This window comes from Lutjanus erythropterus, chromosome 13 (genome assembly GCF_056507025.1).
Source record: "Lutjanus erythropterus isolate fLutEry1 chromosome 13, fLutEry1.hap2, whole genome shotgun sequence".
Lineage (NCBI taxonomy): Eukaryota > Metazoa > Chordata > Actinopteri > Lutjaniformes > Lutjanidae > Lutjanus > Lutjanus erythropterus.
Genome location: NC_139329.1, coordinates 311,039 through 337,606, shown reverse-complemented (window position 1 = coordinate 337,606; position 26,568 = coordinate 311,039). Strand labels below are relative to the sequence as shown.

Here is a 26,568-nt window from a genome sequence, read left to right as displayed (position 1 = left end):
TTGAGGACAGTGAAAAGAAGCACTAGAGAGGAGAATGTTATAATAAGGCTAAGGGTTGGACATACAAAACTCAATAAAACACTTTATTTAATTAACAAACATCCTTCAGGACTGTGTGAATATTGTCAGAAACATGAATCAGTAGAACATGTAATTCTTCACTGCCAAAAGTATTCCAGAGAGGAGAAACACTGAAGAGGGAAGCTGTGAAACGGAATAGGAGAGCTAAGCTTAAAAAATATATTTGCCTTTGGCTTAGGGGGGTTAATCCGTTTTGTGAAAGAAACGAATCTGATTAAAAGAATCTAGTTTTTTTTTCTTTCTTTCCTCCTTCTACCTCTGGTCCACACTCCAATATAGTAGGTGTCGGTAATGCACCTAAACACTGGTTGCCACCCACCATAAAATGAAAAGAAGAAGAAGAAGAAGAACACAATAGTGTGTTCCTTCCTCGGCCACAGAGACAGCTGCTCCATGAAAGAGGCTTTTTATGGAATCTCAGGTAAGTTCAAGAATTACTTGTATGTATGTGAGTTTGTGAGTGTTACTGTTAGAGGTGACAAATGGAGGACAACCTCTTTTAATTCTGTAGCTTTCCCAACTGTTTTTGGGGCTCTGGCTTGAGCCTCATATTTGTCTCGAGCAAATATAAAATGACATTTTCCACCATTTCCTGTAGTCCACAATGTCCACATCACCTGTTGCAGGTTTATACATTAATATCCTGTTGAAACTAGTGAGACCAAATGTCCTTTTTTCTACCTCTACTGATTTCTCGTTTCTCCTACTTTCCCTTGAATGCTGTAGTAACTTAGGTAGACGGAGGTAAGTGTGTGAGGCAGATACAGCAAGTTTAACTGTTTTTAAAGATGCTGCTGTGAACATAAAATTGTAAATAGTTAACTCTAAACCTTGTAAATGTATTTTTAACAAATTGACTCAAATTTGTAACTTCTTGGATCATGAAAAAAATTAATTAAATGGAGGGGAAGTGGAAAAATTCCACAGATTTAAAGCCTTCACATAACAGTTGGAATACAACTGTAATCAAAATTATATGCATATGTGTCTCTAACACTGCCTGTTTCATTGGCATGAAAACTAGCACCTAACTTGTGTCAGATGCTGTGAAGGAGGTCTGAAAGATTTTGGAGTGAAGAACTGAGCCTGGCCATTATGTTGGAAGTGGTCAATCAAGTAGCCAATCAAGTAGCTCAAGGGTGCCTCCTCAGGCGGTTTCTGGGGGGTGAGCAGCCTCCATGAAACAGGTCATTGTAAATTTGCATGTCATGGTCGAATGTGCCCTAAACATAACATGTTTGATAAGAAGCCCAGCTGGAACACATCTACAGGACAATATTTAGTCAGTGTTGCAAAATGTCTCTATTGCACCCCTAACAATTTGTTTCATCAACATGTACAAAAATCAGTAGGCACATGTATCATCCAGGACATGGCATGGTGTCAAATTTTGATGTTTCACCATGGAAAAAGGAGTTTCTTTCATTTGAGTATAAATGATCCAACCAGCCCCTTCACATGTTTGATAAGAGTCACTTTATGATTATATTTACATTCCAGTCAGGAGTTATACGCATTCTGCCACCTAATGGCTACAGGAAGCAAGCCTTTTGTGACGGTCATCATGACTTACATGAAATTTTCAGTGTTACACTTAATATAATGGAACATAACATATAATTAGTGGTTGTACTGCAGTGTCACCTAGTGGAGACAGGAAGTGGCATCAAACTTATTGTGCAAACCACATCACAATTTAGAGCCTTGTTGACTGGTCTGGTCTGGTGATGGGGTTGTGGCAGGCACACCATCTTAATTTGTTTCTCCTCTCCTAACTACCTGTCCTCATGTTAGACATGGTCCTGAAGACCATAGAGTACACATGCAAACTCATAAACATAAAACCACTTGAGCCACACACACTTACATAGTCTCTGCTGTCTGCCTCTTGATTATCTTCAGCCTTCTCATCATCACTCTCCTCACTGCTCTCATCTGGACACAACAGAAAATAGATCAGTCAATGTCTGTGTTCTGCACATAAATTCACTTTTGAGTTTCAGTAAAGTGTCAAAGTTTGCAAGGGATTCATTGCTCCTCCGATTAGGAAGGAATCAGCAATATCCAAACATTCATATAATAGCAAGCACACACACGCTATGAAAAAATGCACAATATCTTTTGTTTTAATGTGAAATTAGAAAATAATCCTCAATTAAAAGGCATTTTGTTAAGACAAAGAAATTGAACTAAATCAGGGCAACAAAGGCTCCCGTGAAAATATAGTTTCACCTTTTTTTTTTTTTTTTCTGCCAGTCAAAGTGATGTGAGATATTCACTGGGCACATGGACTACACTATATCTAAATATATTTGACAACAAAATGGACAACCACACATGATGCTACCACTGTTAAGTCACAGTATGAAATGAATACTTCTACAGTACCTGATGCCACATCTTTATAAGAGACAGCATGCAGTCTTCCAGGCAGGGGGAAGGAGTACGCAGACTGATCAGATGTCAGTGGTAGACGAGTCTTAGGAAGGCACATCCTCATCAGCTGCACAGAAGGCTCCACCAGAGACTCCAGACCTTTATTCATTAAACATGTCTGCAGAAAAACATGTACAAATTGCATGTAAGTAAATGAAGTGAATGAAAATGACATCAGTTAATAATGAACATGCTCTTATGGAGGCCTGCGAGAGATCTGAACACAATGCATTCAAAACTGGCAGTGTTTTTTTAAATTCTCATGGCATGAGTTTGTATTGAGTTACATTCCATTGTCCATTGTTAAAGCAGCATATTTCTCTCATTTGATCAGTAACAATAAGCACATTTCTTTTTGACACTGTAGCCAAACTTACTTAAAAGCCGCCTGTTGTTACATAGTCCTAAATGAGTAGTTTTGCAAACCCACACCTATCTGCATCTGCAAAGCTCTAATTCCAAAAGCAACCCTTTATCTACAATTATTTCCAAATAAAATATGCACCAGCCCAGAACTGTTAATATAGTTCCCAACCTGACCCTGACACACACACAGTTGCACATTTGCACAGCTGTGTTTCCATGGTGACTACTATATGAACTAAACTGCAGACTGGAGTCTCAGTGACAGACAAATCTTCAACTCCTTGTGTATGTTGGTGTTCAGTTTACTGTCTGGCAGAGTGTAAAACCTTCTCAAACTGTTGTAAATTGCTGTTAAAAACATCCGGGCTGCCTAACACAGAAACAATGAATGTTGCTCACCATTGCTCATTCTACTGACTGAAAAAAGAAGTTTTTTTTTCCCCTCAGAGGACATTATTTTATTAAAGAAATAAATAATGATAATTAAATAGATAACTATAAATAGCAATCCTTAACCCCAAAATACTACTGGTTCTGTGATGCTGGCATTTCAAATCATTGTTTGCTGTGCACCAGAAGCATTAATGGATGCATGTCAAATGAGGTACATCAATTTCACATCAATTCATTATGTAAATATAATTGTGATACTTATATCAATGATCACTGTGCATGTTCTCTCTCATTATCATAATTGTATCATCTTTCATTTAAATGCTGGGAAAGCAAGCCATTTCTATTTGAAAGGAGTTCAAATATGGGGATAACAATAAATATTGATCAAGTGTATTTGAATATACCTATGATGAGTGTTGCATGCAATGTTTGCCATCAAATATGATTTACACTAATATTTTTTTTTAAATACATATTTGACATAGTCTATTTAGTTATTGTACATAATTTAGCTCTTAATTCTATTGGTTTCTTTCAACTACCTCATTGTTATTGATTAACCTTCCTCTAGTGTTAAGGCCCCTACACATGATCAACGGTAAAAACGCTTTGCGCTGGCTGTCCCATTGTTTTCCTATAGAGAGAGCGGTGGCGCCCAACCTAGTGGCGTAGTAGCGCACGACTTGGATCTGCTGCTAACCGCTGCGCCCAAAGTTCCAATTATTTGAACTTTGACCTCATTTGCTGCTGACCTTTCAAAGCGCAACCAATGAGATAACAGCTGAATGTGACGTAGCCAGAAGCGACACATACAAACAGGAGGGAGAGAAAATGGAAGAAAAACTCATTCTCTGTGTTTCTGAGTTCCCTGAACTGTATAACACCACATTAAAATCATACCACGATCTCAGCAGGAAGAGTATTGCTTGCCAAAATGTCAGTAGTCAGATCGGGCTACCAGGCTTGTGATTAGGCAGAGTTTACGAGCTACCGTTAAGCTAAATACAATGCTAACGTTAGTTTAAAGGTGTTCGCTAGTCCAGGCAGACACAGTGACAGGATCAGTGCTTCGTAACTATAAACTGTTGTTTATCTCAGCAACAGTAAATCCTATCATGTTGTTACATAGAGCTGTGGTTAGTTTTTGCTGAAGGGGAGTCTGGTTTTTCCTCCTTGTCCTTTTACTTTTCGGAGTGACAAGTAGCGTTTGGTGTTGCCTAGCAACGGTGAATAGCTCGCACTTGTTGATGACGTATACCTGAGCTCGTTTGTGTCCACTCAGAACCTTAAAATAGGTTTTAAAGGCATAAAAGTACTACATAAATTTGTTTATTGCGTCAATGCTTTTTGACTTTGTCAGGAAATTCTACTTAATGCCAATGGTATGGATGTAACGCTTTAATTTCCCTTTGGGGGTCATTAAAGTACTCTATCCATCTACTAGTGTCTTATTATTAATGTAAATAAAAAAATTTAGAAATTTTCCTGTTGTGGTATTTCTATTTTTACTTTGTGTGGCAACAGTTACTAGTAGTATATTTTTAATGAAACAATACTTGTGGACTGTAACTGAGTATATTTACTGTAGTTTCTATTTTCACTTAACTACATCTCAGAGACAAATGCTGTACTTTTCACTCCACTATATTTATGTGACAGCCTTAGTCACTAGTTACATTTCAGATTACAATTTTACAAATATTTCCTGTCCAGTGAAAACTGTGTATTTCCATATTTGGTGATTTTGAATTTGAAATTTCTAATAAATTGATATAGATACTGTATTGTTGAGAAACTATACTATTGGTTCATACTGATAATTCATTAATGTTTTAGGCATGCTGGTTATGGATAAAACCAGTGCAGTAGTGAGCAGATACAGCTTGACATCGGCCAGCCAAAAGGATTTATTGGGAGCTGATTCCAGGTGGTTAACCAAAAATAAAAGAAATGAAAAGTTTGAAAAAAAGTGTGTTTCAAAAGGAAATTATTGTGCCTTCTGTTGGTTCATGATGACAATGATATTTTTAATTTGATGAGATGCGTGACTTGTGGAGCTATATATATATATATATATATATGTATATACATACATATATATATATTGCATGCACTGCAAAATGAAGAAACAGGATGATGATGAGGAAGAGTACAGACTTGGGGATAATAACACGTGGATTATAACGTTTTAAATCTGAACCCTGAGCCTGACTGTAAGTAAAGTAAAGAAATGTTTCATCAGTTGTGTTGAACTCTGGCTGAGGAATCAAATGAATGGTGTCTGCTGTGGACTGATGTGAGTTTTAGGTGAAGACTTTCAGGCCCAGGTGTTTTTAATGGTTGTGGTTCATTTTGAATTTCTGACAGTCATTTTGGCTGTTCTGCTGTATAACAAAGCTCACATCAGATCTTTCTTGTGCAGCTGTAGAAATCTGTAGATTAAGGGATGTGTGTCTGCCCTTTTCAGTGCTGTTAGCCAGCACAGCAGTACTGATTGTTCTGCATTTCAATGGCAGTGAATGAAAATGGGCTGTTTATTTTTCACTGCTATTGCTGCATTGTAAAACTTACTTTTACATCCATGAGCAGTACAATGGCGCCATTTTGTCCTTTTTGTCTTTTTCTGTCCTGTCTCTGTCTTTCACTGTCTCTGTCTTTTTCTGTCTCTGTTATCTTTCACTATCTCTACTGTATCTGTTCTGTGTCTGATGAATGCAGCCAAACCAACAACCGTGTGATGTCACAGGCCAGGGTCCTGCAAGATGGTGGTGTTATGAAAGATAAATCTGAGCTTCCTCTTTCTCTTAAATTCTTACATTCATCATGTTTGTTATATAGTATCCATCATAAACCACCATAACGTGGTTGACTGATTAAAGTCCACCTTAAAGATTTGTTGTTCTGATAGAAGTTCCAGTCAGCATTTTAATCTGGATTACTTGATAATCCATGTATGAAGACCAGTGGTGGACAGTAACAAAGTACATTTACTTGAGTACTGTACTTAAGTATATTTTTTGAGTATCTGTACTTTACTTGAGTATTTGTTTTTTTGGAAACTTCTGACTTTCACTCCACTACATTTCAAAGACAAATATTGTACTTTTGACTCCACTACATTTCTAGGAAGGTTGCTGTTACTTTTTGACTGAGCACATCGTTGAAGTCAGCTGTTGGTGTTTTTCTGTTCTAAAATGCAATTGGTCACATGCTGTGTTCCTCGCAGAAAGAAACCAATCACAGTAGCTCCTCTCAAATGGGACTGATGTAAAAGCAGAAATACGTCCAGGTGCAAACAAAAAGCGGTAATAGTGACAGCAGGAGAAAGACAAAATTAAATCTCAAGATGTTATTATAATTATTAATTATTCCAGGTAGCTTTTAAAGTTGGATTGTTTTTATCGGGGTGAAAAATACAGCATAATTCATGTATATATACTGCCTCTGAAGACTGAAAGAAATCTCAGTTATTTAACAGACTTGGAGAACTCCTTACAGTTGGCTTCAATCTGCTTTTATAATGTGATTTTAATACAGTTACATCAGAAAATGACAACAGCTGTCCCTTTTTGTAGAAAATGTACTTTGTAATTTGTACTTTTGAATACTTAAGTATTTTTAAACCAAGTACTCTAGTACTTTAACTCAAGTAAAATTTTGACTGAGCAACTTTCACTTGTAGTTGAGTAATATTTGACCAGGAGTATCTATACTTTGACTCAAGTACTGGGGTTGAGTACTTTGTCCACCACTGATGAAGACCATGACACACACATTTGGTAGCATATCTATACATAATTACGTTATCCTGATTGTCCATACAATTAGAGAGGGACAGATCCAACCCAATATCACAATCAGGGCCCAACTTTCATTGTAAGGCATTTTTCCCAGAAATGACATCTCAGCTGTTTGGTATTGTGATTGGTTATTTTTAAAACACCCTTTCTTGTGACTGACTATTAGAGAACAACCTCCATTGTAACTGGAAATTTTAGAGCCACCTGTGTTGTGATTGTTTAAGATACACCTTTGATATGACTTTGATATCTGGGCTGTGAGTGGTTGTTTTAAAACCCACCACCTGTGTGATTATTTTAAATGATTCATGATGGCTGTTTGAGAACCACATGTGATGTGATTGGTTGTTTTAAAAAACACCTATGTTGAATAATCATGCATTCCTCCCCTCCTGTTCTGACCCTACTTTTTCGTGTATGGTCAGATAAGGGTCTCAGAACACTTAATGACTTATACGGTAAGGTGTTTTCATAGCCTTTGCATTTTTGTCAGACAAATACAGCTTTCCCAATAGCCATTTTTTCTGGTAAATTCAAATGAGACATTTTATTCAAAAACAGTTCCCACATTTCCCAAACCGCCCCCCGAAGCTGAAATAGACCAATTCTTTTGTCTAAATTTGCAACAAAAACGACTGATATCTGTTATTTATAATAAGATTGCACTTCTGAGTCCAGTCTCAGTCTAATATAAGTCTCTCTGACTTATATTAGCAACAATTCTACTGTTGTTTCTGAGGATGCCGAGGATACTTCTCAGAAGGATTAACTGCTGGAAGAGAGATCACCCCCCCTCTTTTTTATTTCTATTTATTTATTTCTAACTTACTTAATTTTTTTCCCTTTTTTCTTATTTATTCATATAACTTTTATTCTTTTTTTCTTCCTCTTTATTTCAATATTCTATGCTATTTTGTCTTACTTTACTTCAATTATTTATGTATTGTATGTCACTATGTAATGATTTTGCTGTTTATTGTGGCCACATCTGACATGGGTGGTTGGGAGGGATAGTGGGATTTATGTTAGGGTTTTCTCTCATCCTAATGCAGACACGTTGCTGCAGTGTAAACCTTATGTACCTTTCTTCACTGTCTGCAAAACCTGAATAAAAAACAAAAAACAAAACTATGTTGTGATTGGCAATTGAAAGCCCATCTTTATTGTGATACAATTTAAATAATAATTGGGTTCTACATTAATAGTATAAGTCGTATTTGTTTTGTCTTGTTTTCCATAATGTCTGCAGATCAGATAACAAGACAAATGTCAAGTAAAAGTGTGAAATGACATATTTCTGAGGGTGACCCTCTCTCCTCAGATGATTTGATACTGTTGGGTGCAGCTGCAATAGTAAGGCTAAAATTATCATGTACGCCATAAAATTACAACAAATTAAGCAACAAATTAAGTTAATAGAATACACAAATATAGTTATAGTCAGATCTACTCAAGCCCTAACAATGGGCCAGTGATACACTAAGCCTTTTAACTTGCATCCTGAGCTGCTTTTAATTTGTGATTTTGTGTTTTTTCTATGATCAATTAAGCTCATGTAAAGTGTCTTTGAGTATGCTGTAAAGTGTTCTATAAAAATATCTATTATCATTCACACAGTTTGCTTTTTTGCCAAAAGTTCTCATTGCACTTAGCAGTTGCAGCTGTGTTGATGTTTTTGTTTTAGCCTGGATTATGATGATGTTATGATACTTTTTTGTATTTGTTGAATATTATAGTTTGCCCTTCCTTTGTAAAATATGCCACTCTGTTGCTAGGAGGCTGCAAATTGTGTCAGGGTCTATAACACCTACTGTAGCACTCTGAGTATCAAAATCTATCCCAGCAAAAGAAAGAGAACACAAAAGTGAAAAGACAATCAAGACAACAGAAAAGAACAGGAATTATTAACTATACCTGTGTAGTTTGATACAGCAGTCTAATGCCTCCCTGGGATACGAGAGCCTGTCGGCCTGCAGTGCATCGGGTGACCTTATGGAGGCAGCGCAGCAGTGCGTAGCAGATTGCAATGGCAACATTTTGAGTATCCTTGCTGTGCCAGTCCTCGTAAAGCCGCAAGAGGCCAGAGATGTAACCCTTAGATACTGCCAAACAAACGTTAGTCTCTGTGAGGATGACAAACACAAACAGAGGAGAGGGAGAGAATGACATCAGTGTGTTCCTTCGTCTGACATCTACTTAAATAATGGCTGACTGGACAGAACGTGGACTGAGAAAATCCACATAAAATCTGGAAATGTATGTACTCATAACTGACTGTTGATATGAGATTCCAAACTGCATCTGTCCATTTGGCCACATAGTATCATTTAGCAACACAAAACAACTGCATAAATACACACACACACACACACACACACACACACACACACACACACACTTTATCATCATCTTTTAGATATACCTGTTCAGCCATAAAATTTTCAAAATATTACTTACTTGTTTTATGTGAGTTGACATAAATGTAATCAAATGTGTTAAATAATTATATAATATTGTCTGATATCAATCACAGGCTACTGAATTGAACTGAAATCGAAGCAGACTTGGCAGACTTATGTATGATGTCAGAAAATATCTCATCATTGTCCAAAGAATTGGTATACTATGTAATCATATTATATTTGTATTGTGATGAAAGTTATGATTTACCAATGGCGCAATGGTGTAAATTATTTTTTTTGTTATATTTTTATATTTTAAAATTTTCCTGTTTATTTTTCTGCTTTGGGACTAATAAAGGATTAACTTATTTTAACTTAAAGAAGAAGAGAATAAGGCAGGTGGGGTAGTGGTGCACAGGACAACCCCTGTTGGGGGCATGGCCTCATTGCTATGTGGTGTATAATACATGAGGTAAGGAGACACCGACCACAGTAAATAGCAGAGTGAGAGACAGAGCAGCACTCAATTTAGCAGAAACAGCTTTAGCTGACAGTCAGAGCTGACCAAATATGAGCAGCTACTACCAGACTCCGGGCCCTATCTTATGCTGATCTAAAGCGCAAGTGGCAAGCGCGAGGTGCAACGGATTAAATTTATTCAAGGTGTGTCCAAATCTACCTTTGCTGTCCTCTGCCAGGGACGGGAGTGATATTTTGCCCTGCCCTGCACCTTTGCGCCACCAGTGCAAAGCAGGATACACCTATTAGGTATGCCCATGTGCTCTCATTAATTCACAGGCGAGTTTAGGCTGAACATGCAATAAACCAATCAAAAAGTCAGCTCTCATCACCTTTAAGAGGCAGATGCGCCAGCAGCGCAAGCGGAGGCAGCATGACGGTGGATTTACCAGGAGGAAACAGATCTCCTGGTACGAGGGGTGAACATGCGATATATGGAGACAGCAGGATGTCTCCAAAACAGCTTCATGTGCAAATAATTTAATTTAATAATTTAAAATTATGCACAGATATATCCAACCAGCCCTGATAGAAGCACACATAACATTTTCTCTCCGGGTCAGGCCGGATTTGTGCGGTCAAATATAATGTCTTGTATATGTTATATGTTATAGATCATAATTGTTTAATCCTTGTTTTTCTGAATCATAACAAACATGCAGACACAAACACTACAGCTGCTCCAGCTGTCATGCTGACTCATCTGACAAACACTATCTGACAGCTTTGCAGCTCACTTTGCAGGTCTGTTTAGATTTATTAGGCTTTATCATTATATATATTTTTTCTTATTAGTGAGTTTATCTTTAAAGACACATGCGTGCGTGACTGTTTAACATTAATGAAAATTGTTCTGTGATTGTGGAGATGTGCACCTCAGCCAAGCACGAGACACGCAAATGCTTTTAACTTCAATATTTACATTTTATTGCTGATAGAAAAAACATGTTCAAATAACACTTAACTAATCCACACTCGCGTGTGAAGAAGAGAATGACCATAAATGAAGGTGTTTTGTGATTGTGAAGACGTGTGTGTGTGTTTTGGCCAAATCTGTCGGGTGCTATCTTGTGTTGAAAGACCACAGACTTTGCACTTCGACCAGGTTTTGGCTGATCTGGTGGCAAGCGGTTTTTATCCCAATGTGCTGAGCACAAGATAGCAAATGCGCCAACCACGCCTTCGTTTTGCCTTCATGTTTAGACCTCCCGCCCACAGTGGCACAGACCCAGTGCAAGTGCATTTGCTATCTTACACACATGGCAAAAATGCCACTTGCACTGGTGTAAAATAGCAAAACCACTTGCGCTGTTGGAGCAATGGCTTTGTGCTGGGCGTAAGATAGGGCCCTCCGTGTCTGTTCTGAAAATACACAGTCCACATTGAAATCATGGCCCTTTGTAACAGTTTCTGTGTGGCAGGTTATCTGTATTGAAGCAGCTTTGATGTGGGTCTGAGAGGTCAGTATGTAGACACGACCTTACTTTTTATCATGAATTATAATGCTACTATATACTTCTGTGGTTCATGATTTTTTTACTCCAAGTCTGATTTGTGTGAAATGAAATGAATAATGAAATAATTATTAAATAATTATTATATCAACTATGAGGGAGGAGAGACATGCTGCAGAGAGGAGGGAGGGAGGAGAGCGAGCTTGTGAAGAGCCAATGGATATAAAAACTTTATTGATGATGAATCCTGATGTTACTGTACAGTTCTGTGGTTAAAACACTACAGATTAAAATATTTGTCTCTGTAAAGGTCGAACTGACAGACGCTTGTCTCCTCCACAAAATGTTTGTCACTGTGCTAAATTATTATAAGTTATGATGAAGAGTCAGCCACTGTCTCTCCTCTTCATCTCCTCGGTGTGTTGGTGTGCAGTTTGCTGGTCTAAAACATCCTCACTGATGTAAATGATCCTGCTGCCAATAAAAACATGAATATTGCGCACAAGAAATAAACTATTATTAACAATAATAATACTAAATAAATAAATGCATAGAAATAGCGGCCTTTTCCTAAAATACAGTCGGTTCTATGTTTGAATTTTAAATCTTAAACCTGCAGTTCCATAGAAGCTTCTACTGACTTTTCTATTTAAGCTTTTGGTGCATTTTGGCCTTAATGTTAAATTAAGCAGGTCAGTATGCTCATCTGTGCCTGATGGGCTTGGGTTTGTAATGTTATTTGAGCATATTTATTATGCCGAGTGCACTGCCTTTGAGGATGTATTTTATTTGTTACATTTGAATAACACACTAAATATTTTAATCTTTTGACAGCACTAGTCAAAAGTCGTTTTGATTTAATAGTGAGAATGTTTACCTATGGTGCTGAGGGTGAGCTGGCAAACAGAATAAGTTTTGCTAGATTAAATATGCTCCCAGAACCGTTTGGGATCAGGAGGGAAACTGTAATCAAAATATTGAAAACTTGCTTCAAATCTACAAATATGACTTGATATTAGCGTAATTGCTGCTTTTATGTTCACTCCAACACTGTATTATAGATCAAAGTGAAACACTGAGAGCAGGCTCATTTCAATGTTCTAGTTTATAAGAGAATGCAGCCTCCTTGATGTTTTGTGCAAATTGTCACTTTGACATGAAGTGCAGCATAATATTGCATAAATTATGAAAATACTCAGAACCCTTCAAATCTCTGTGGAATAGTGACTCTCTAAACTGTCACCACACAAAATGTGTCCATGACCTCTGACAAGATTATTAGAAACACAACAAGAAATGAAATAAAGTTAAGACAGAGGGAGAGAAGAAGGAAGGATCACTATTTTTTCCACTTTATTTTCTAAATTAATTAGAGTCCAGCTGCAGACTAAGATCATTTTACTCTAATTTGTATTCATTGAACAGAATTGAATCATGTAATTTTCCTGATGCTGGGATGTAAAGAGGTTGTGATGTAAGAGGTCAAACATTGATCTACCTAATCTGAGGCTATACCTCTGGCTACCCTGAGTGACATAGACTTAGATATGTTCCAATCCAGGTCCAGTGTCAATGGAGAGCTTGTAGAAGTAGTGAGTTGTGTAAAGTGAGTGTAAAGAGTAAAGGCTTTTCTGCAGGTCAACAAATCTATCCAGGCCCCTGTGAGTGCTAAGACTGCAGTATACAACACAGGACCTCCATCCATCCACCCATCTTCAACCGCTTATCCAAAATCAGGTTGCGGAGGTAATAGTTCCAGCAGGGGACCCCAGACATCCCGTTCCCCGGCTACATTAGCCAGCTCTGACTGTGGGATCTTGAGGCATTCCCAGGCCAGGGCAGAGATATAATCCCTCCACCTAGTCCTTGGTCTGCCCCGTGGCCTTCTCCCAGCTGCACATGTCTGGAACACCTATCCCCAACCTATTTCGGCCGCTTGTACCTGTAATCTCATTCTTTCGGTCATGACCCACCCTTCATGACCATAGGTGAGAGTAGGAAGGAAGATTGACCGGTATTCGCCTTCCAGCTAAGCTCTCTTTTCATCACAACAGAGCAGTAAAGCTAATGCAATACTGCTCCTGCTGCTCCAGTTCTCCAGCCCATCCTTTGTCACTCAACAACAAGACCTCAAGATACTTGAACTCCCTCACTTGGGATAAGGACTCATTTCCTATTCGGAGTAGACAATCCACTTAGAGGTGCTGATCTTTATCCCAGCTGCTTCACACTCAGATGCAAACTGATCCAGTGAGTGCTGGAGGTCACAGACCGATGATGACATCAGAACCACATCATCTGCAAAAAGCAGCTTTGCAATCCTCAGGCCACCAAACTGTACACCCTCTCCCCCATTACTGTACCTCATTATCCTGTCCATCACAAACAGAATTGGTGATAAGGCACAGTCCTGATGGAAAAAAAGAGTCAGACTTACTACCAGGCTCACTCCAGGATCCTTGCAAGAGTGAAAAGCTGGTCTGTTGTTCCATGACCAGGGTGGAACCCACATTGTTCCTCTTCAATCTCGACTGTCAGCCTGACCCTCTTTTCCAGCACCTTAGAGTAAACTTTCCCAGGGAGGCTGATGAATGTGATGCCTCTATAATTGTCACACACCCTCTGGTCCCCCTTTCTGAAAAGGCGAACCACCACCCTCATCTGCTGCTCCTTAGGCACTGTCCATGAAGTGTTGAAGAGGCGTGTCATCCACGACAGCCGCTCAACAGCCAAAGCCTTTAGCATTTCTGGGCGTATCTCATCAATCCCTGGGGCTTTGCCACTGTGAAGTTGTTTGACTACCTCAGTGACTTCCTCCAGGGAAATTAACGGTGATCCCCCATCATCCTCAAGCACTGCCTCTACCATAGAGGGTGGGTTAGTTGGGTTTAGAAGTTCCTCAAAGGGCTCTTTCCACCGCTGGATTACCTCCTCATTCGAAGTCAACAGGGCCCCATCCTTGCTATATACAGTTTGGATGGTACCCCATTTCCCTCTCCTGAGGTGCCAAACAGTTTTCCAGAAGCGGTTTGGTGCCGACCGAAAGTCCTTCTCCATGGCTTCTCCGAACTAGTTGCCATGCAACCAGTTGCTTCCTATAAGCTGTCATTTCAAACCTGAAGATGGTTGTTAAGGGTAGAGGGTAATGTACCAGTTTCCAACCAATTTCCAGTTATCATCCATCTTTCTGGGGGTTAGGGTTAGGGTTAGCCACCCAGCAGTGCATAAGTTATTAAAATGACCTCCATCTTTACCTGCTGCAGCATCAGTTATGAACACATTGGTTATTAAGGAAAATATAAAAATGTTACAATTGCCCCAGGTCTCCCGAATCTCAAAATATTGCATTAGTCTCTCAGAATAATGAAGCATTCTGACAATAATTCTTTGAGTCATTTAAAAAAAGTTGCTCATTATTTTGAGAGGGAAAACACTTTTTACCTTTTTTTGGGAGAGAATTTTTTTTTTTTTTGTAATATGAAGAATGGTAAAATGTCACTTTTATAAGGCTATACAGACATCGACAGTGGTGATGTGTTATTAGATGTTTGCATCAAAAGTCTGTAGAGTACACTCAGTGTGATGATCTGTGTGACCGTGGGAAACACCATAATGCCAATGATGTGTGGGGGCTCTTTCACCTTCCAAGATAAACAGCGCCACTTTATTTTGCATGTGCTTGTTTTGAGTTTTTATGTTGAGGGAAACTTTAACTTTGTGAAAGCTGCCCATGACAAATAAGGTGATGGTTCCCGGAGAAGGAGAGCCTGGAAGGTGGGCCCATCAGCAAGCGCCTTGTGGCTGGTCCATAACACTGTGTTCAAGCATAACTTCAAGCATAACTAACCCTCTATGGTAGAGGCAGAGCTGGAGGATGATGGGGGATCACCCTCAATTTCCCTGGAGGAAATCACTGAGGTAGTCAAATAACTCCACAGTGGCAAAGCCCCGGAGATTGATGAGATACGCCCAGAAATGCTAAAGGCTTTGGGTGTTGAGGGGCTGTCATGGATGACACGTCTCTTCAACATTGCGTGGAAGTCTGGGACAGTGCTTAAGGAGTGGTAGATGGGGGTGGTGGTTAGCCTTTTCAAAAAGGGGGACCAGAGTGTGTGTGCCAATTATAGAGGCATCACATTACTCAACCTCCCTGGGAAAGTTTACTTGAAGGCAGGGGTTCCCTTTTTCCTTGGAGCCCCCTACTTGTATCTATGAAAAGCTGACTGATTAATCATTGATTGATTAGTTGCGAAATATGAATTTAACTGATTAAAAGTGGATTAACTGATAATGAATAATGAATAATTAATTAATAATTAATCAACAGTGTAGAAATTGACATTTGACATTATTTTGTCTAGCAGAGCCATTTACAGATAAGGAAACTTAAAATTAAACTTGAAACAAGAACAAGAAGGAAAAATTGAGAAAAAAGAAAATCAGAAAAAAATTAGGAAAAAAAAAAAGTTTTATAACTTAATTATCAATGATTCATCAATTAATCAATTGCTATCTTTTTCAAATATTGGTTAAGGAAAATGCACAAATGTGTGACCCTTAAATGAAGCCGAGTCTATGTGACACATTTTGAAATGTTAAACTTTCTGTCACAAATCATAATTTTAGTTGACAATGGCACAATAACATCTGCTTTAATGTGATGATGAGGTGAAATAATTGTTTGTATATGAAAAATTAATTTATCACCACTGTACGTTTCTGGAAAAGCTTGAAAATGCACCTTTAAAATGGCTGAAAAGTGCTACAATTTGACTTTGGAAAAGGTCTAATAACCCTGAAATTGTGATTTTAGTTAACATGTACAAATATGATTTTGAGGACCTCAGAGCAGACAAAGTCTTGGGGACCCCCTGGGATTCCTGTTGCCTCCCTAAGGGGGGGCTGGACCCCAGATTGGGAACCAGTGCTCTAATGTGCTGGAAAAGAGGGTCAGGCCAATAGTCGAACCTTACATTGAAGAGGAACAATGCATGTTCCACCCCAGTGGAAGACCAGCTTTTCACTCTTGCAAGGATCCTGGAGGGGGCTTGGGAGTATGCCTGTTCAGTCTACATATGTTTTGTGGATTTGGAGAAGGTGTATGCCCGGGTTCCACAGGAGACATTGTGAGAGGTGCTGTGGAACTTTGGGGTGAGGGGATCACTGCTCAGGGCCATCCAATCTCTGTACAGTTCTTTGTGCAGTTCGTTGGCCTGAGGATTGCAAAAGTACTTTTTGCAGTTGATGTGGTTCTGATGTCATCATCGGCTGGCTAATGTAGCTGGGGAAAGGGATGTCTGGGGTCCCCTCCTGGGACTGTTATGAACAGATTTTGGATAAGCAGTTAAATATGGATGGATGGATGGATGGATGGATATTTGTTGCAAAAAAATTGTCCTGTATCAAGTCTCCCCATCTCAAAATATTGAGTACGTCTCTCAGAATAATGAGAAGCTCTGAAAATAACTCAACATAATGACTTAGTATCTAAAAATAATTACTTAAGTCATTTTGAAAAGCTTACTCACTATTTTATGAAATCATCATTTTAGACTCTAAGGCCCCCATCTTACACCTGGCGCAAAGCCATTGCGCTGCCAGCGCAAGTGGTTTAGCTATCTTACACCAGCACAAGTGCCATTTTTGCCATGTGTCTAAGATAGCCAATGCACTTGCCCCAGGTCTGTGGGCGGGAGGTCTAAACATGAAGGCAAAACAAAGGTGTGGCCCAGTGCGTTTGCTTTCTTGTGCTTGGTGTATTGGAGTGAAAACTGCTTGCGCTTTAGACCAGCCAAATATGGGGTAAGGTCACCGTCAAAATATGCGTGCACACATAAAAAATCATGCACATATTAAAAATGTGTGTGTTAGTCTATAGTTGTGCATAAATAAAAATTTTGCAAACTCTAAGTTAATTCATGCATAGATTATGGTTATCAGCCAGGGATCTACCAGGGAGGAACGGGAAATTTGAGGTGGCTGCATCTGTAGTAGCAGAGTAGTGCAGTGTAGGCTATTGAAAGTACCACAATGAATCATGAAAGATTAAAATGTAATGCATGCATTTCAGTCACATCATGTTCACAAGCCACAAAAAAATGTTCCTGAGGACGTCCATTGGCTTTACTTTGAGAGCCACTAAGGGAAAGAATTCAAGTTACAACAGTGTGGCTGCAGGCACATGTGTCAATGTATGCAGGCTACAGGTCTAATAGATCAATCCCTGATAATGAATACTGACCCTGCGCTGTCAGATAAGCTGAATGCCTTCTATGTTCAGTTTGAAGCTAATGTTAATGCTAGAGTTGGTAGTTGCTAGTATTAGCCTGGCTGTCAGTGTGATCAGCGCTGCAACCACACTGAGAATGGAGAGCCATTCATCATATTTGAGGATGAGGTGAGGTCAACACAAGAAAAGCAATTGATCCAGATGGCATCTCCTCGCTGGTTCGTAGGTCCTGCGCTGATGTCCTGGCTCCCATGTTAACACCCATTTTCAACCTCTCTCTAGTCCAGTTTGTGCTCCCCACATGCTTCAGCAGTTATTGTTCATGTGCCAACGATTTCTTCCCCTGCCTACCTGCAAAATCACTGCCCAGTTGCCCTCACAACAGTAGCCATGAAGTACTTTGAGAGGTTAGTAAAAGTTATCATGGACAGCCAAATCATGGAAATCCACTTCTAAACCAAATATCAATATCTGGCTTGCAGGATTATCAGACTCGCTGGCACTGGAAAAACTCACCTACACGTTAAAGGGTAAATGTCTAATTTTTGACAATATGTGGAAATCTTTTATGGTGTTCTTAGAGGGGAGGAAAGCATTGGAGGCAAACTCCCCCTGTATGTAAGCCATTGACAAACAAATTTACCATGTATTTATTATATGTCTGTTTGTTTATTTATGTATTTTTTTTATTGCTCTTTTTATTTTTATTTGAAATGCTTTTCTCAAAGAAGATAACAGCTATTTACATTTTGGACTATAAAACAACACATGCTACTGCCCTGTAATGTCCATCCTATGTAAGATACGCCTTATTGTGATAGTTTTGTTGGCACCTGTATTCTCCTGTTGTAGTGTGATTGTTTATTCTGAAAACTAATAAACACACTTGTTTAAAAAAAAAAAGTTATCATGGACAAGACTACTGACAGCACACCGGCATATTTTAAAGGAATGAACTGCAAACTATAATATTAGACCAATAATAAAGAAGGTGATCATAATCTAGACTGAAAGAAAATCTCTTGTAGCTGACACATGCAGGAAGGACAGCTGACAAAGAAAAAAAACCAAGACAAAAAAAAAATGCACTTTGTGAAATGAATAATAATAAAAAAAAAAAAAATAATAATAATAATAATAATAATAATAATAATACATTTATTCCATAGAGCACTATTCAGGATCCTCAAAGACACTTTGTATAAGTTAAAATGATCAAAGAAAACACACTAAAATATTTTCAACACACATGATTAATCACACATTAAAAATAGTTCAAGGTGTAAATTAATAGTCTTCTCACTGTGTTTTCAAAGCCTCTCATGTGCTCACATCTGGCTGTTTTCAGGAGGTGCCTGATGTTTTCAGCTGGAAAAACACGCTTTGGACACAGGGCCTTATTATATCACTGCTTCATCATTACAGCATGAGTAGATCTGACTATAATTAAGTTTGTCTATTCAATTAAATTAATGTGCTGCTTATTAATTTTCATGGTATGTGAACATGAATAACTCTCATTCTTTCAGCTGCATGTGAATGCAACCCTCTCTGCTTTATATGGACAGACCTGGAGTAAATCAAAGGTAAATATAACAACAAAATTCAAAGTGGAAGCACAGAGAAAAACACTGTTTCCTCCTCTGCACACTGCACACCAAACTCCGCATGATTTTTGTGATGCCTATTGGTCAACAGGCAGTGCTTTATCTGTATTCATCTCTAAATCTACATGACCTGCTTCAGAGAAATCCATTCATTCAGCATAAGTTACCAGGGCAAAATACCCCAGAAACAGGTGAATGACTGTCTCATAGGACTGGAAACCCAGAGTTAATCCTGAAAGTTACCTCGATAACCACAAATCCTGCTTTGTAGTACAGGCCCCAGGTCTAGAATGTAGACTTTATGATGTAGGATATGTAATAGGTAATATTCTTTATTTTTGTATCAATAAAACCAACAATGAATGTGTCCTACTGATAAGTATTCTTTGTATGTGTAAAAAAACAGTCAGAACAAATATAGACTCATTTAAAATATATATGGGTAGCTAAGATTTATATCTTCAGTAGGAAACCAGTGAGCTTGGTCTCGATTTGTTGACAATAACAAAACAATATACAATAAGAGCAAACTAACACTATTGTTACATTCGGTTCATACAAGACAAGTTATCCTTTTAAAAAAAGAATTTGCTGTGTTTGCATAACCTCTAAAACCAATGTTAAAACCATGATGTCATGATCAATCTATAGATTGTTATTAATCTTGATCAGCTTTTATGTATTTGTAAACATTTGTTAACACATATGCATACACAGTCAGACACAATAGTTGCTTGCCTTGTATATGCCACAGGTCTGGAAACAAAGTGCAAAAGTGTCCCCTGCAGAAAGAAATAAGGCATTACAACAATGAGCTCTCAACTACTTGTACCATTATAGCAACACAGCAAAAGTGAGGAGGTTTTCAAAGTCCCTTTATCAAACCATTGCAAGAAAAAACAAATCTCTATCACATCATTGTTTGGGGGCAAAAAGAAACAAAAAAATTCTGAAATCACAACAAAACCTACAAACCAACACAACAGTCATCTCTCTGTCAACCCCCCACCTTTAAACTCCTCCCCAAACTCCAAATCCAGGTATGCTCTGTATCTGCTCGTAGCTATTGCCCAAAGTACAACCACTGGAGGTCCTCAGGTTGTAAGAGAAAACTGTTTCATAGCTCAATCACCCAGTGTTAATCAGCAGCAGTCAAGTTGTATTGGATCACAGCTGTACAGCAGTCTTTGTACAGTCTAGGGATGTGTGCAATTAGTCAGCTATACGATTACATATCTCCACCCTCACTAGTTGGCACCAGAAATACTTGTCGGTTGAACCATTTAGCAAACTTTAATTCATGTACAATGCTGATTAATTGTTTCCTCTAAGGTGTTATGCAGCCACCTGCCACTATGAATCAGATGGCAGCCCCTCTTGCCCAGTGAATATGTCCCAATGGCCCACCCAACCCCAATTGTTGTTTGTCAGCATAGTCAGGCAACTCAAAGCTCGTAAAACACATGGTTTGGCAGTGTTTTAATCTAGAAAATGAAAATATGGTTAAATTGTAGGCTGTGTCACAATACACTGATATATAATCATTCAACTGGAGCAATGTGTGACCACATATAGCCAAGACATGGACATTAACCTGCAAGCAGAGCAGGCTGCTGCTGCTAGCAGTGCTAATGTTAGCCACACTGTGTTGCAGGCTGGCAGCTAACATTAGCTCTGCAGACACTGTGATCTTTTTGGTGAAACTGTGAAGCATTTAGTGAGTTGTTGTCATGTTTTGTAGATTAATGTGCAATGTTCATATTGCATGGTGCAAAGTGGCACACATTTCAGTGGTACTTAAAATGCAGTGTCGTAATTATAGATTGTAATTAATGGCTTCAAATGGCTTTTAATTCACACACTGTTTTTTTTGACAGTGTTTAACATTATCAATGAATAAACTGTGCTCAACTTTCTGAGTGTTTTCTTACTATGAGACTACTCGACTACTCTAAATTAAAATTTGTGTTCAAATGACAGGGTCATTAGTCTCCAGGAACCTGGTATAGTCCAGAATCTAATGGAGCTTTCCACTGGTACTTATGGCTTTGCCAAGACAAATCATGCTGTGCTTTTGTTCCCACTTACAACACGCTGAGCTTTGCTGATTCTTGCCCAAGATGTACCATCTCTGGAGTAGGGCCACAGCCTGCGCTACATGCTTCTAAGCAGGCAGCAGTGTTCAGCTCTCAGTATTTTTGTAGGTTCTAATTGAATTTCTGTGGTTTGAAGTTCAGTTTCCCTCATGCATTGCTGTTTGTACTATCTGCTTTAACACAGTGTTTCATGTTTGCGTTCAGCTGCACAGGAATCATTTTAAGTTGATGAGGAAAACCCAACATTTCCTGATTTTGGTGCTTTAAAAAATTTACATTTATGAAAATTAATAGTGGGGCCCTTTTATTGTTAAATTACTCAAATTTCATGCTGTTTTACAGCCACTTGACTCAACACATTTATATAGATATTACATAAATTCATAACTGAAAGCAGGTAGCCAAGCTGCTATGGAGATGCAACTACCTGCTGTGCTGAGCTGACACACTGAGCCAAGCCAGCACATATGTATGGAAACAGGAAATAAATGAGGTTATTTTATATTGGCAACCAGATCTCTTCCTCTATATGACAACTGGAGACAAAAATAGCTATATAGTTGAACTGAGATATGACAACCCCTGCTGTACAGTCCTGCCCACATTCTCACCATACATTGAACACAAAGCCCTAAATTAAGAAAACAAGTAAGAGCGATCCACTCTCCTGGTCCAAAGTGACAATAACAAAGTTAACATTATAAAGCCCTGGAAAACACGTTATGGTCTATACAGAAAAGGGTAACTGGCTGCCAGATCTTCAGTAAAGGCAGCACTCTTCTTCTTGGGCATAAGGGAAGTCATTTCTTGCTGGAGAAAACAGAAAGAGACCCTATTCTGAAACACAAAACACTGTGTAAATTATGCCCAAATGTGTACCAGAACCACTTGTAACACTCACTGGAGAGACCATTAATTCCTGATTCTAATGCCATCTGCTTTACAGTGACTGTCAACTCCTCCAAGGTCACAGTCCAGAGTAGCTATGTACAGTGATTGTCAGGACAGCTCAAATTCAAACTTAGGCAAGCTGCAGTTAGGAATTTATGCTATGATAACTACTTGCTACCTACCATACCAAGACTTACAGGACTCCACTCTTGTGAAGGGCCATAAATCTTGATGTTCATCATTTAACGTCCTCTAGCGATGTAGAATGGGTTGGTCTTGAGTGTCTGACTTGTGCTGTGCAAGTACTGATGAAGTTGTGACTGCTGCTTGACTGATGTTGTCTATGGGATTAACATAAATTATAAATGTTTAAAAAATATGCTGTGTCCTTAGTTAATAACTACAGAATTATTTCTGTAACAATGTTGTGTTATCTTGACTTGACAAGGTCAAGACACATGCATTTTTAGATGGCTAATCTTGGGAGGCTGCACTGAGTATGTAATGTTAGCTTCAGCAGCCGCCTTGCTAAAGCAATCAAACACGCTGCACAGCTTCAGATTTATAGAGTGCTGTATTTGTAAGTGTTTCACGAGATTGCTAGCTTACCCCTTGTACATGCAACAGTTTTATTAGATATATTGTATTTAGCTTCCATTTCATTAGATTTGGTAAGAGAGCCCTTTTGAATGCCATGATTGGAGAGCCTAGAAGGCAAAAATGCAGTTACACAACATCAAACATAATTGTCTGACACTGGCAGCATTGTCATCATTAGGGGAGGGTTAGGAGTTTGAAAGTGGCAGCTATGTTACATAACGACAGATATCAGCATTGTTCTTATCTTATACTTGATCTTATCAATACTTCGGTACTGACCAAGCAGGAATGCCATTGTAAATAAGAATTTGTTCTTAATGACTTGCCTGATTTAAATAAGAGTAAAATTAAATAAAAGAGGAACCAGTACCAATTTAGTACTGGCTGTAAACACCCAGCCCTGGGTGTAAGAAGCCACCTGCTGTGTCAGCAGATTGAGCTACCATCCACTGTTTTTGGGTACATACAAAGTGTTTGTGTCCGACATCTCTACACTCAAAACATTTTGACCATCATACACTTGAGCTGGCATACACCATATAAGAGTCATTGCCATGCTATACTGTGAAAGGGACCTCCAGTGTTGGTGTAGGTGGTCTAGGAGCATGAACACCTGCCCCCTCAGAGACTGCATGTGGTTTTGTTTGGGATCCTTAATTCACTGTTTTAAATCCCCTGGTAAATTTACTGAACCTACAAAGCTGGGTCTCATTAGGTATTAACTGCGGAACACCAATATCATTATCCATGTAGAGAGAACTGACAGTGGGGAGACCTGCACAAATGTCTTTGATAAACACAGCATTCTCTACCAAATGATAAACACAAGGCTCATTGTTTCTTTCTGCAATAAATTTATGTTATCGTCTGAACTCTGTTGTAGCTGTTTTATTATTTGCCTTTACCCATGTAGTCATTATGCCACATTACTGATCATTATTTATCAAAAAATGTAATTGTGTTAATATTTCGTGAAATTGATCTGTACAAAATTGTCCCAATATTAATTAATATTGATATTGAGATATATTGTCAAAAATATTTTTATATTTAATTTTGTCCATATTGCTCAGCACTGCTTTAACCAACACTTTATAATTAACAGTGTCAGGACTAACCTCGTACAGCTCAGTGATAAAGTCCCCAAGTCTAATCAGCCTTTGAAAACATGTCTTTTCACAGCAGAGTCAAAAGTCTTTTGTAGAACTATAAAGGAAGTCCATCAATACCACTACATCTGAACTGCTGAACCACTTCAGACATCTCAGTGGAGATGTTTGATGGACTGATGAAGGTGCTTCCGAGTATTTCAGCCATCCAGTCAAAATCCAGCCACTACTGCCAGTGATAGAACATTCATCTTTAATGGTCGAGTTGTGAGTAAAGCACCTTTTTGCTTTTTCATATATTCATTTACTTGTCCTCTCCTACGCTTTCCTCCTATTCCCCCTGGTACTGTTACTGCTATCTGTCCCGTGTTACACTACCCTTATCTCCCTCTCTAGCTTCTAAAACCAGTTTCTTTCTTGGTACTTTGTGCTAATTTGTGTTTTCAGTAGAACTGAGCTGAGTTATCAAAATCTTTATTGGGGGGGTTGGATTTTGAATATACAAGGATACGTTATGGCATACTACTATGGAATAAAAGAATAGTCAGATTATAAATAAATCCAGAGGAGTTTTTAAGAAAAAGGTGTACAAATGTACAAACTGAAATATTGTCTTAAAATATAGGCATCAAATGTTCTTCATCACCAGGAAATATTTCAGTGAGTTGTGTGAATATAACTAGGACTCACAGGATCTTGAAGGTTGGCTCTGTCATGTCCAAGAAGTCAGGTTAAGTTATGTTTAGTTTTTGTCTTGTGTCTATGTTGTCTCGTGGCTTCCTGTTTTATTTTGACACCTTACTCTCCTCTCGTTTCAGGTAACTTGCTCCTTCCCCCTTGTGTGATCCCACTGGTCTGATTGTCTGCCCTGCCCTGATTGTTTCCACCTGTTTCCCATTACCTCGTGTGTGGGTATATAGTCTGTGTTTCCCTTTGTCCTGTGCCAGTTCGTCTTGTCTGCCAGAGAACCCACGCCTGTTTGCACCACGACCCTTGTCAATTCAGGTTTCGTATTCTTTGATACTTTGTTTTTGCCTTAGACTTGCCTTATGTTATTTTGATACTTTGTCTTGTTATTTTTCTCAGCCATAGCTATTTTCCTCGAAAGAGTGATTTTGATTTCTTCTGTGTTCATAGTATTTTTTCCTCATCAGAGTTTTTTTGCTAGTTTGAGATCTTCCTCGATTGAGTGATTTTCCTTTGATACTTTGATATTAAAAGATTGTATATTTGAACCTCGTCTCTAGAGTCGTGCATTTGGGTTCAGTCCTAGTTCGGTTCTGACGGGCTCTTTCAAGTAGCCAAAAGGTCTAAACAAGTGATGTGTTATCATGAAAGATGTGTTATCACTGAGATCAGATACTCTGGTTTGCATAAAAGCAGTGATATCTGTCAGTTTTCAATATGTAAATCATTTTGATAATTCACTGTTCAAAAGATGATATTGCTCTGTTAGCATTGCCCATTAATCATGTGGGAAGCCACAAAAATCCTCAGTACAAAGATACTGTTGAACAATCATCATTTTCAGTCTATTCCCAGTTGTGCTGGGAAGCTGATATTTGGACAGTTTGACCAGCTTATTTTGATTGCTTATTTTGATTGGATAGTTATGGGCTGTCCAGTGCATAAAGTCCATGAGGTTTTCTTACCACTGAAAAATATGTTGTTAACCACACAGCCAAATTTCAGTGATTACAAAATTGTCGAGTATGTTAAAAATTAAGTCACAAAACTGAGAAATAAGTGCAATTTTCTCTGTTGTGAAATGGTGGAGTTGCGGCCAGTCTGTTGTCTGAGGTATTAGTATGACCTGAAAAATGGGAGGTGGCATCATCAGGAGGTTAGCTTGTGGTAGGTGAACAACAAGAAGCACATAACTTTAAAGAAACACTCTTCTCATGTCTTGCTTTATAAAGCTAAAACTAAAGCTAAATGCTAATGTGCTCTAGTTCATATAGTGTTTGGGGATGTATGGCTCCAGTGTGTCATCAAGTATTTTTCAGGGCTGCCCAAAAAAACCCAAGCACAGAGACTCTACAATCTTTTCAAACCATTTCAGCAACTCTTTTCCACAGTGTATAATGTGTTTAGAAGAAAATATTTGAATTGCCATGTTTCTACATCAACCCACAAGACCTTTTGTGTTTTTCATCCTACTGTAGGTTGCAGGGGTGAAGTGAGGTGTTCAATCTGCAAGCTAGTTGGATACCACTAAATCCTACATTCTGTTCCTTTACAAGAATACTGTACAATAGTGTAACAAAAAGGGTAATGTACTTGTGTTTTTTTTTGTTTTTTTTTAAAGCTATTCCTGTTACATTTAACTTGAAATCAAGGTCTGACCTGACGCTTGGATAAGTAGTTTCAACAGTTTGTCAAATTGCAAAAACTGCAAGTAAGGGTAAACAACCCTTGTGACTAGCAACTTTAAGCTGAGAAGAAAAGTAAATTCAATTTTTTTTTTTAACTTTCTGTCTAAATAAGCTGACACATTCTTACCAGTCCTGGTCCAGGGCCCAAAGTGGTCAGTTTTCCTGCTTTTTTGGGTTGGAAATCTACAGGTTCACAACTGTGGTTAA

At 38.5% G+C, this 26,568-nt stretch overlaps 1 protein-coding gene across 1 annotated transcript in view; it reads right to left on the bottom strand.

The window, feature by feature from the left end:
- agbl1 (AGBL carboxypeptidase 1) overlaps window positions 1-26,568 on the bottom strand; it is a 219,332-nt gene that overhangs the window by 159,250 nt on the left and 33,514 nt on the right. The window contains 3 exon segments of the mRNA XM_084733981.1: window positions 1,949-2,016; window positions 2,470-2,635; window positions 8,994-9,202. Coding sequence (XP_084590107.1) covers window positions 1,949-2,016; window positions 2,470-2,635; window positions 8,994-9,202 — 443 coding nt within the window.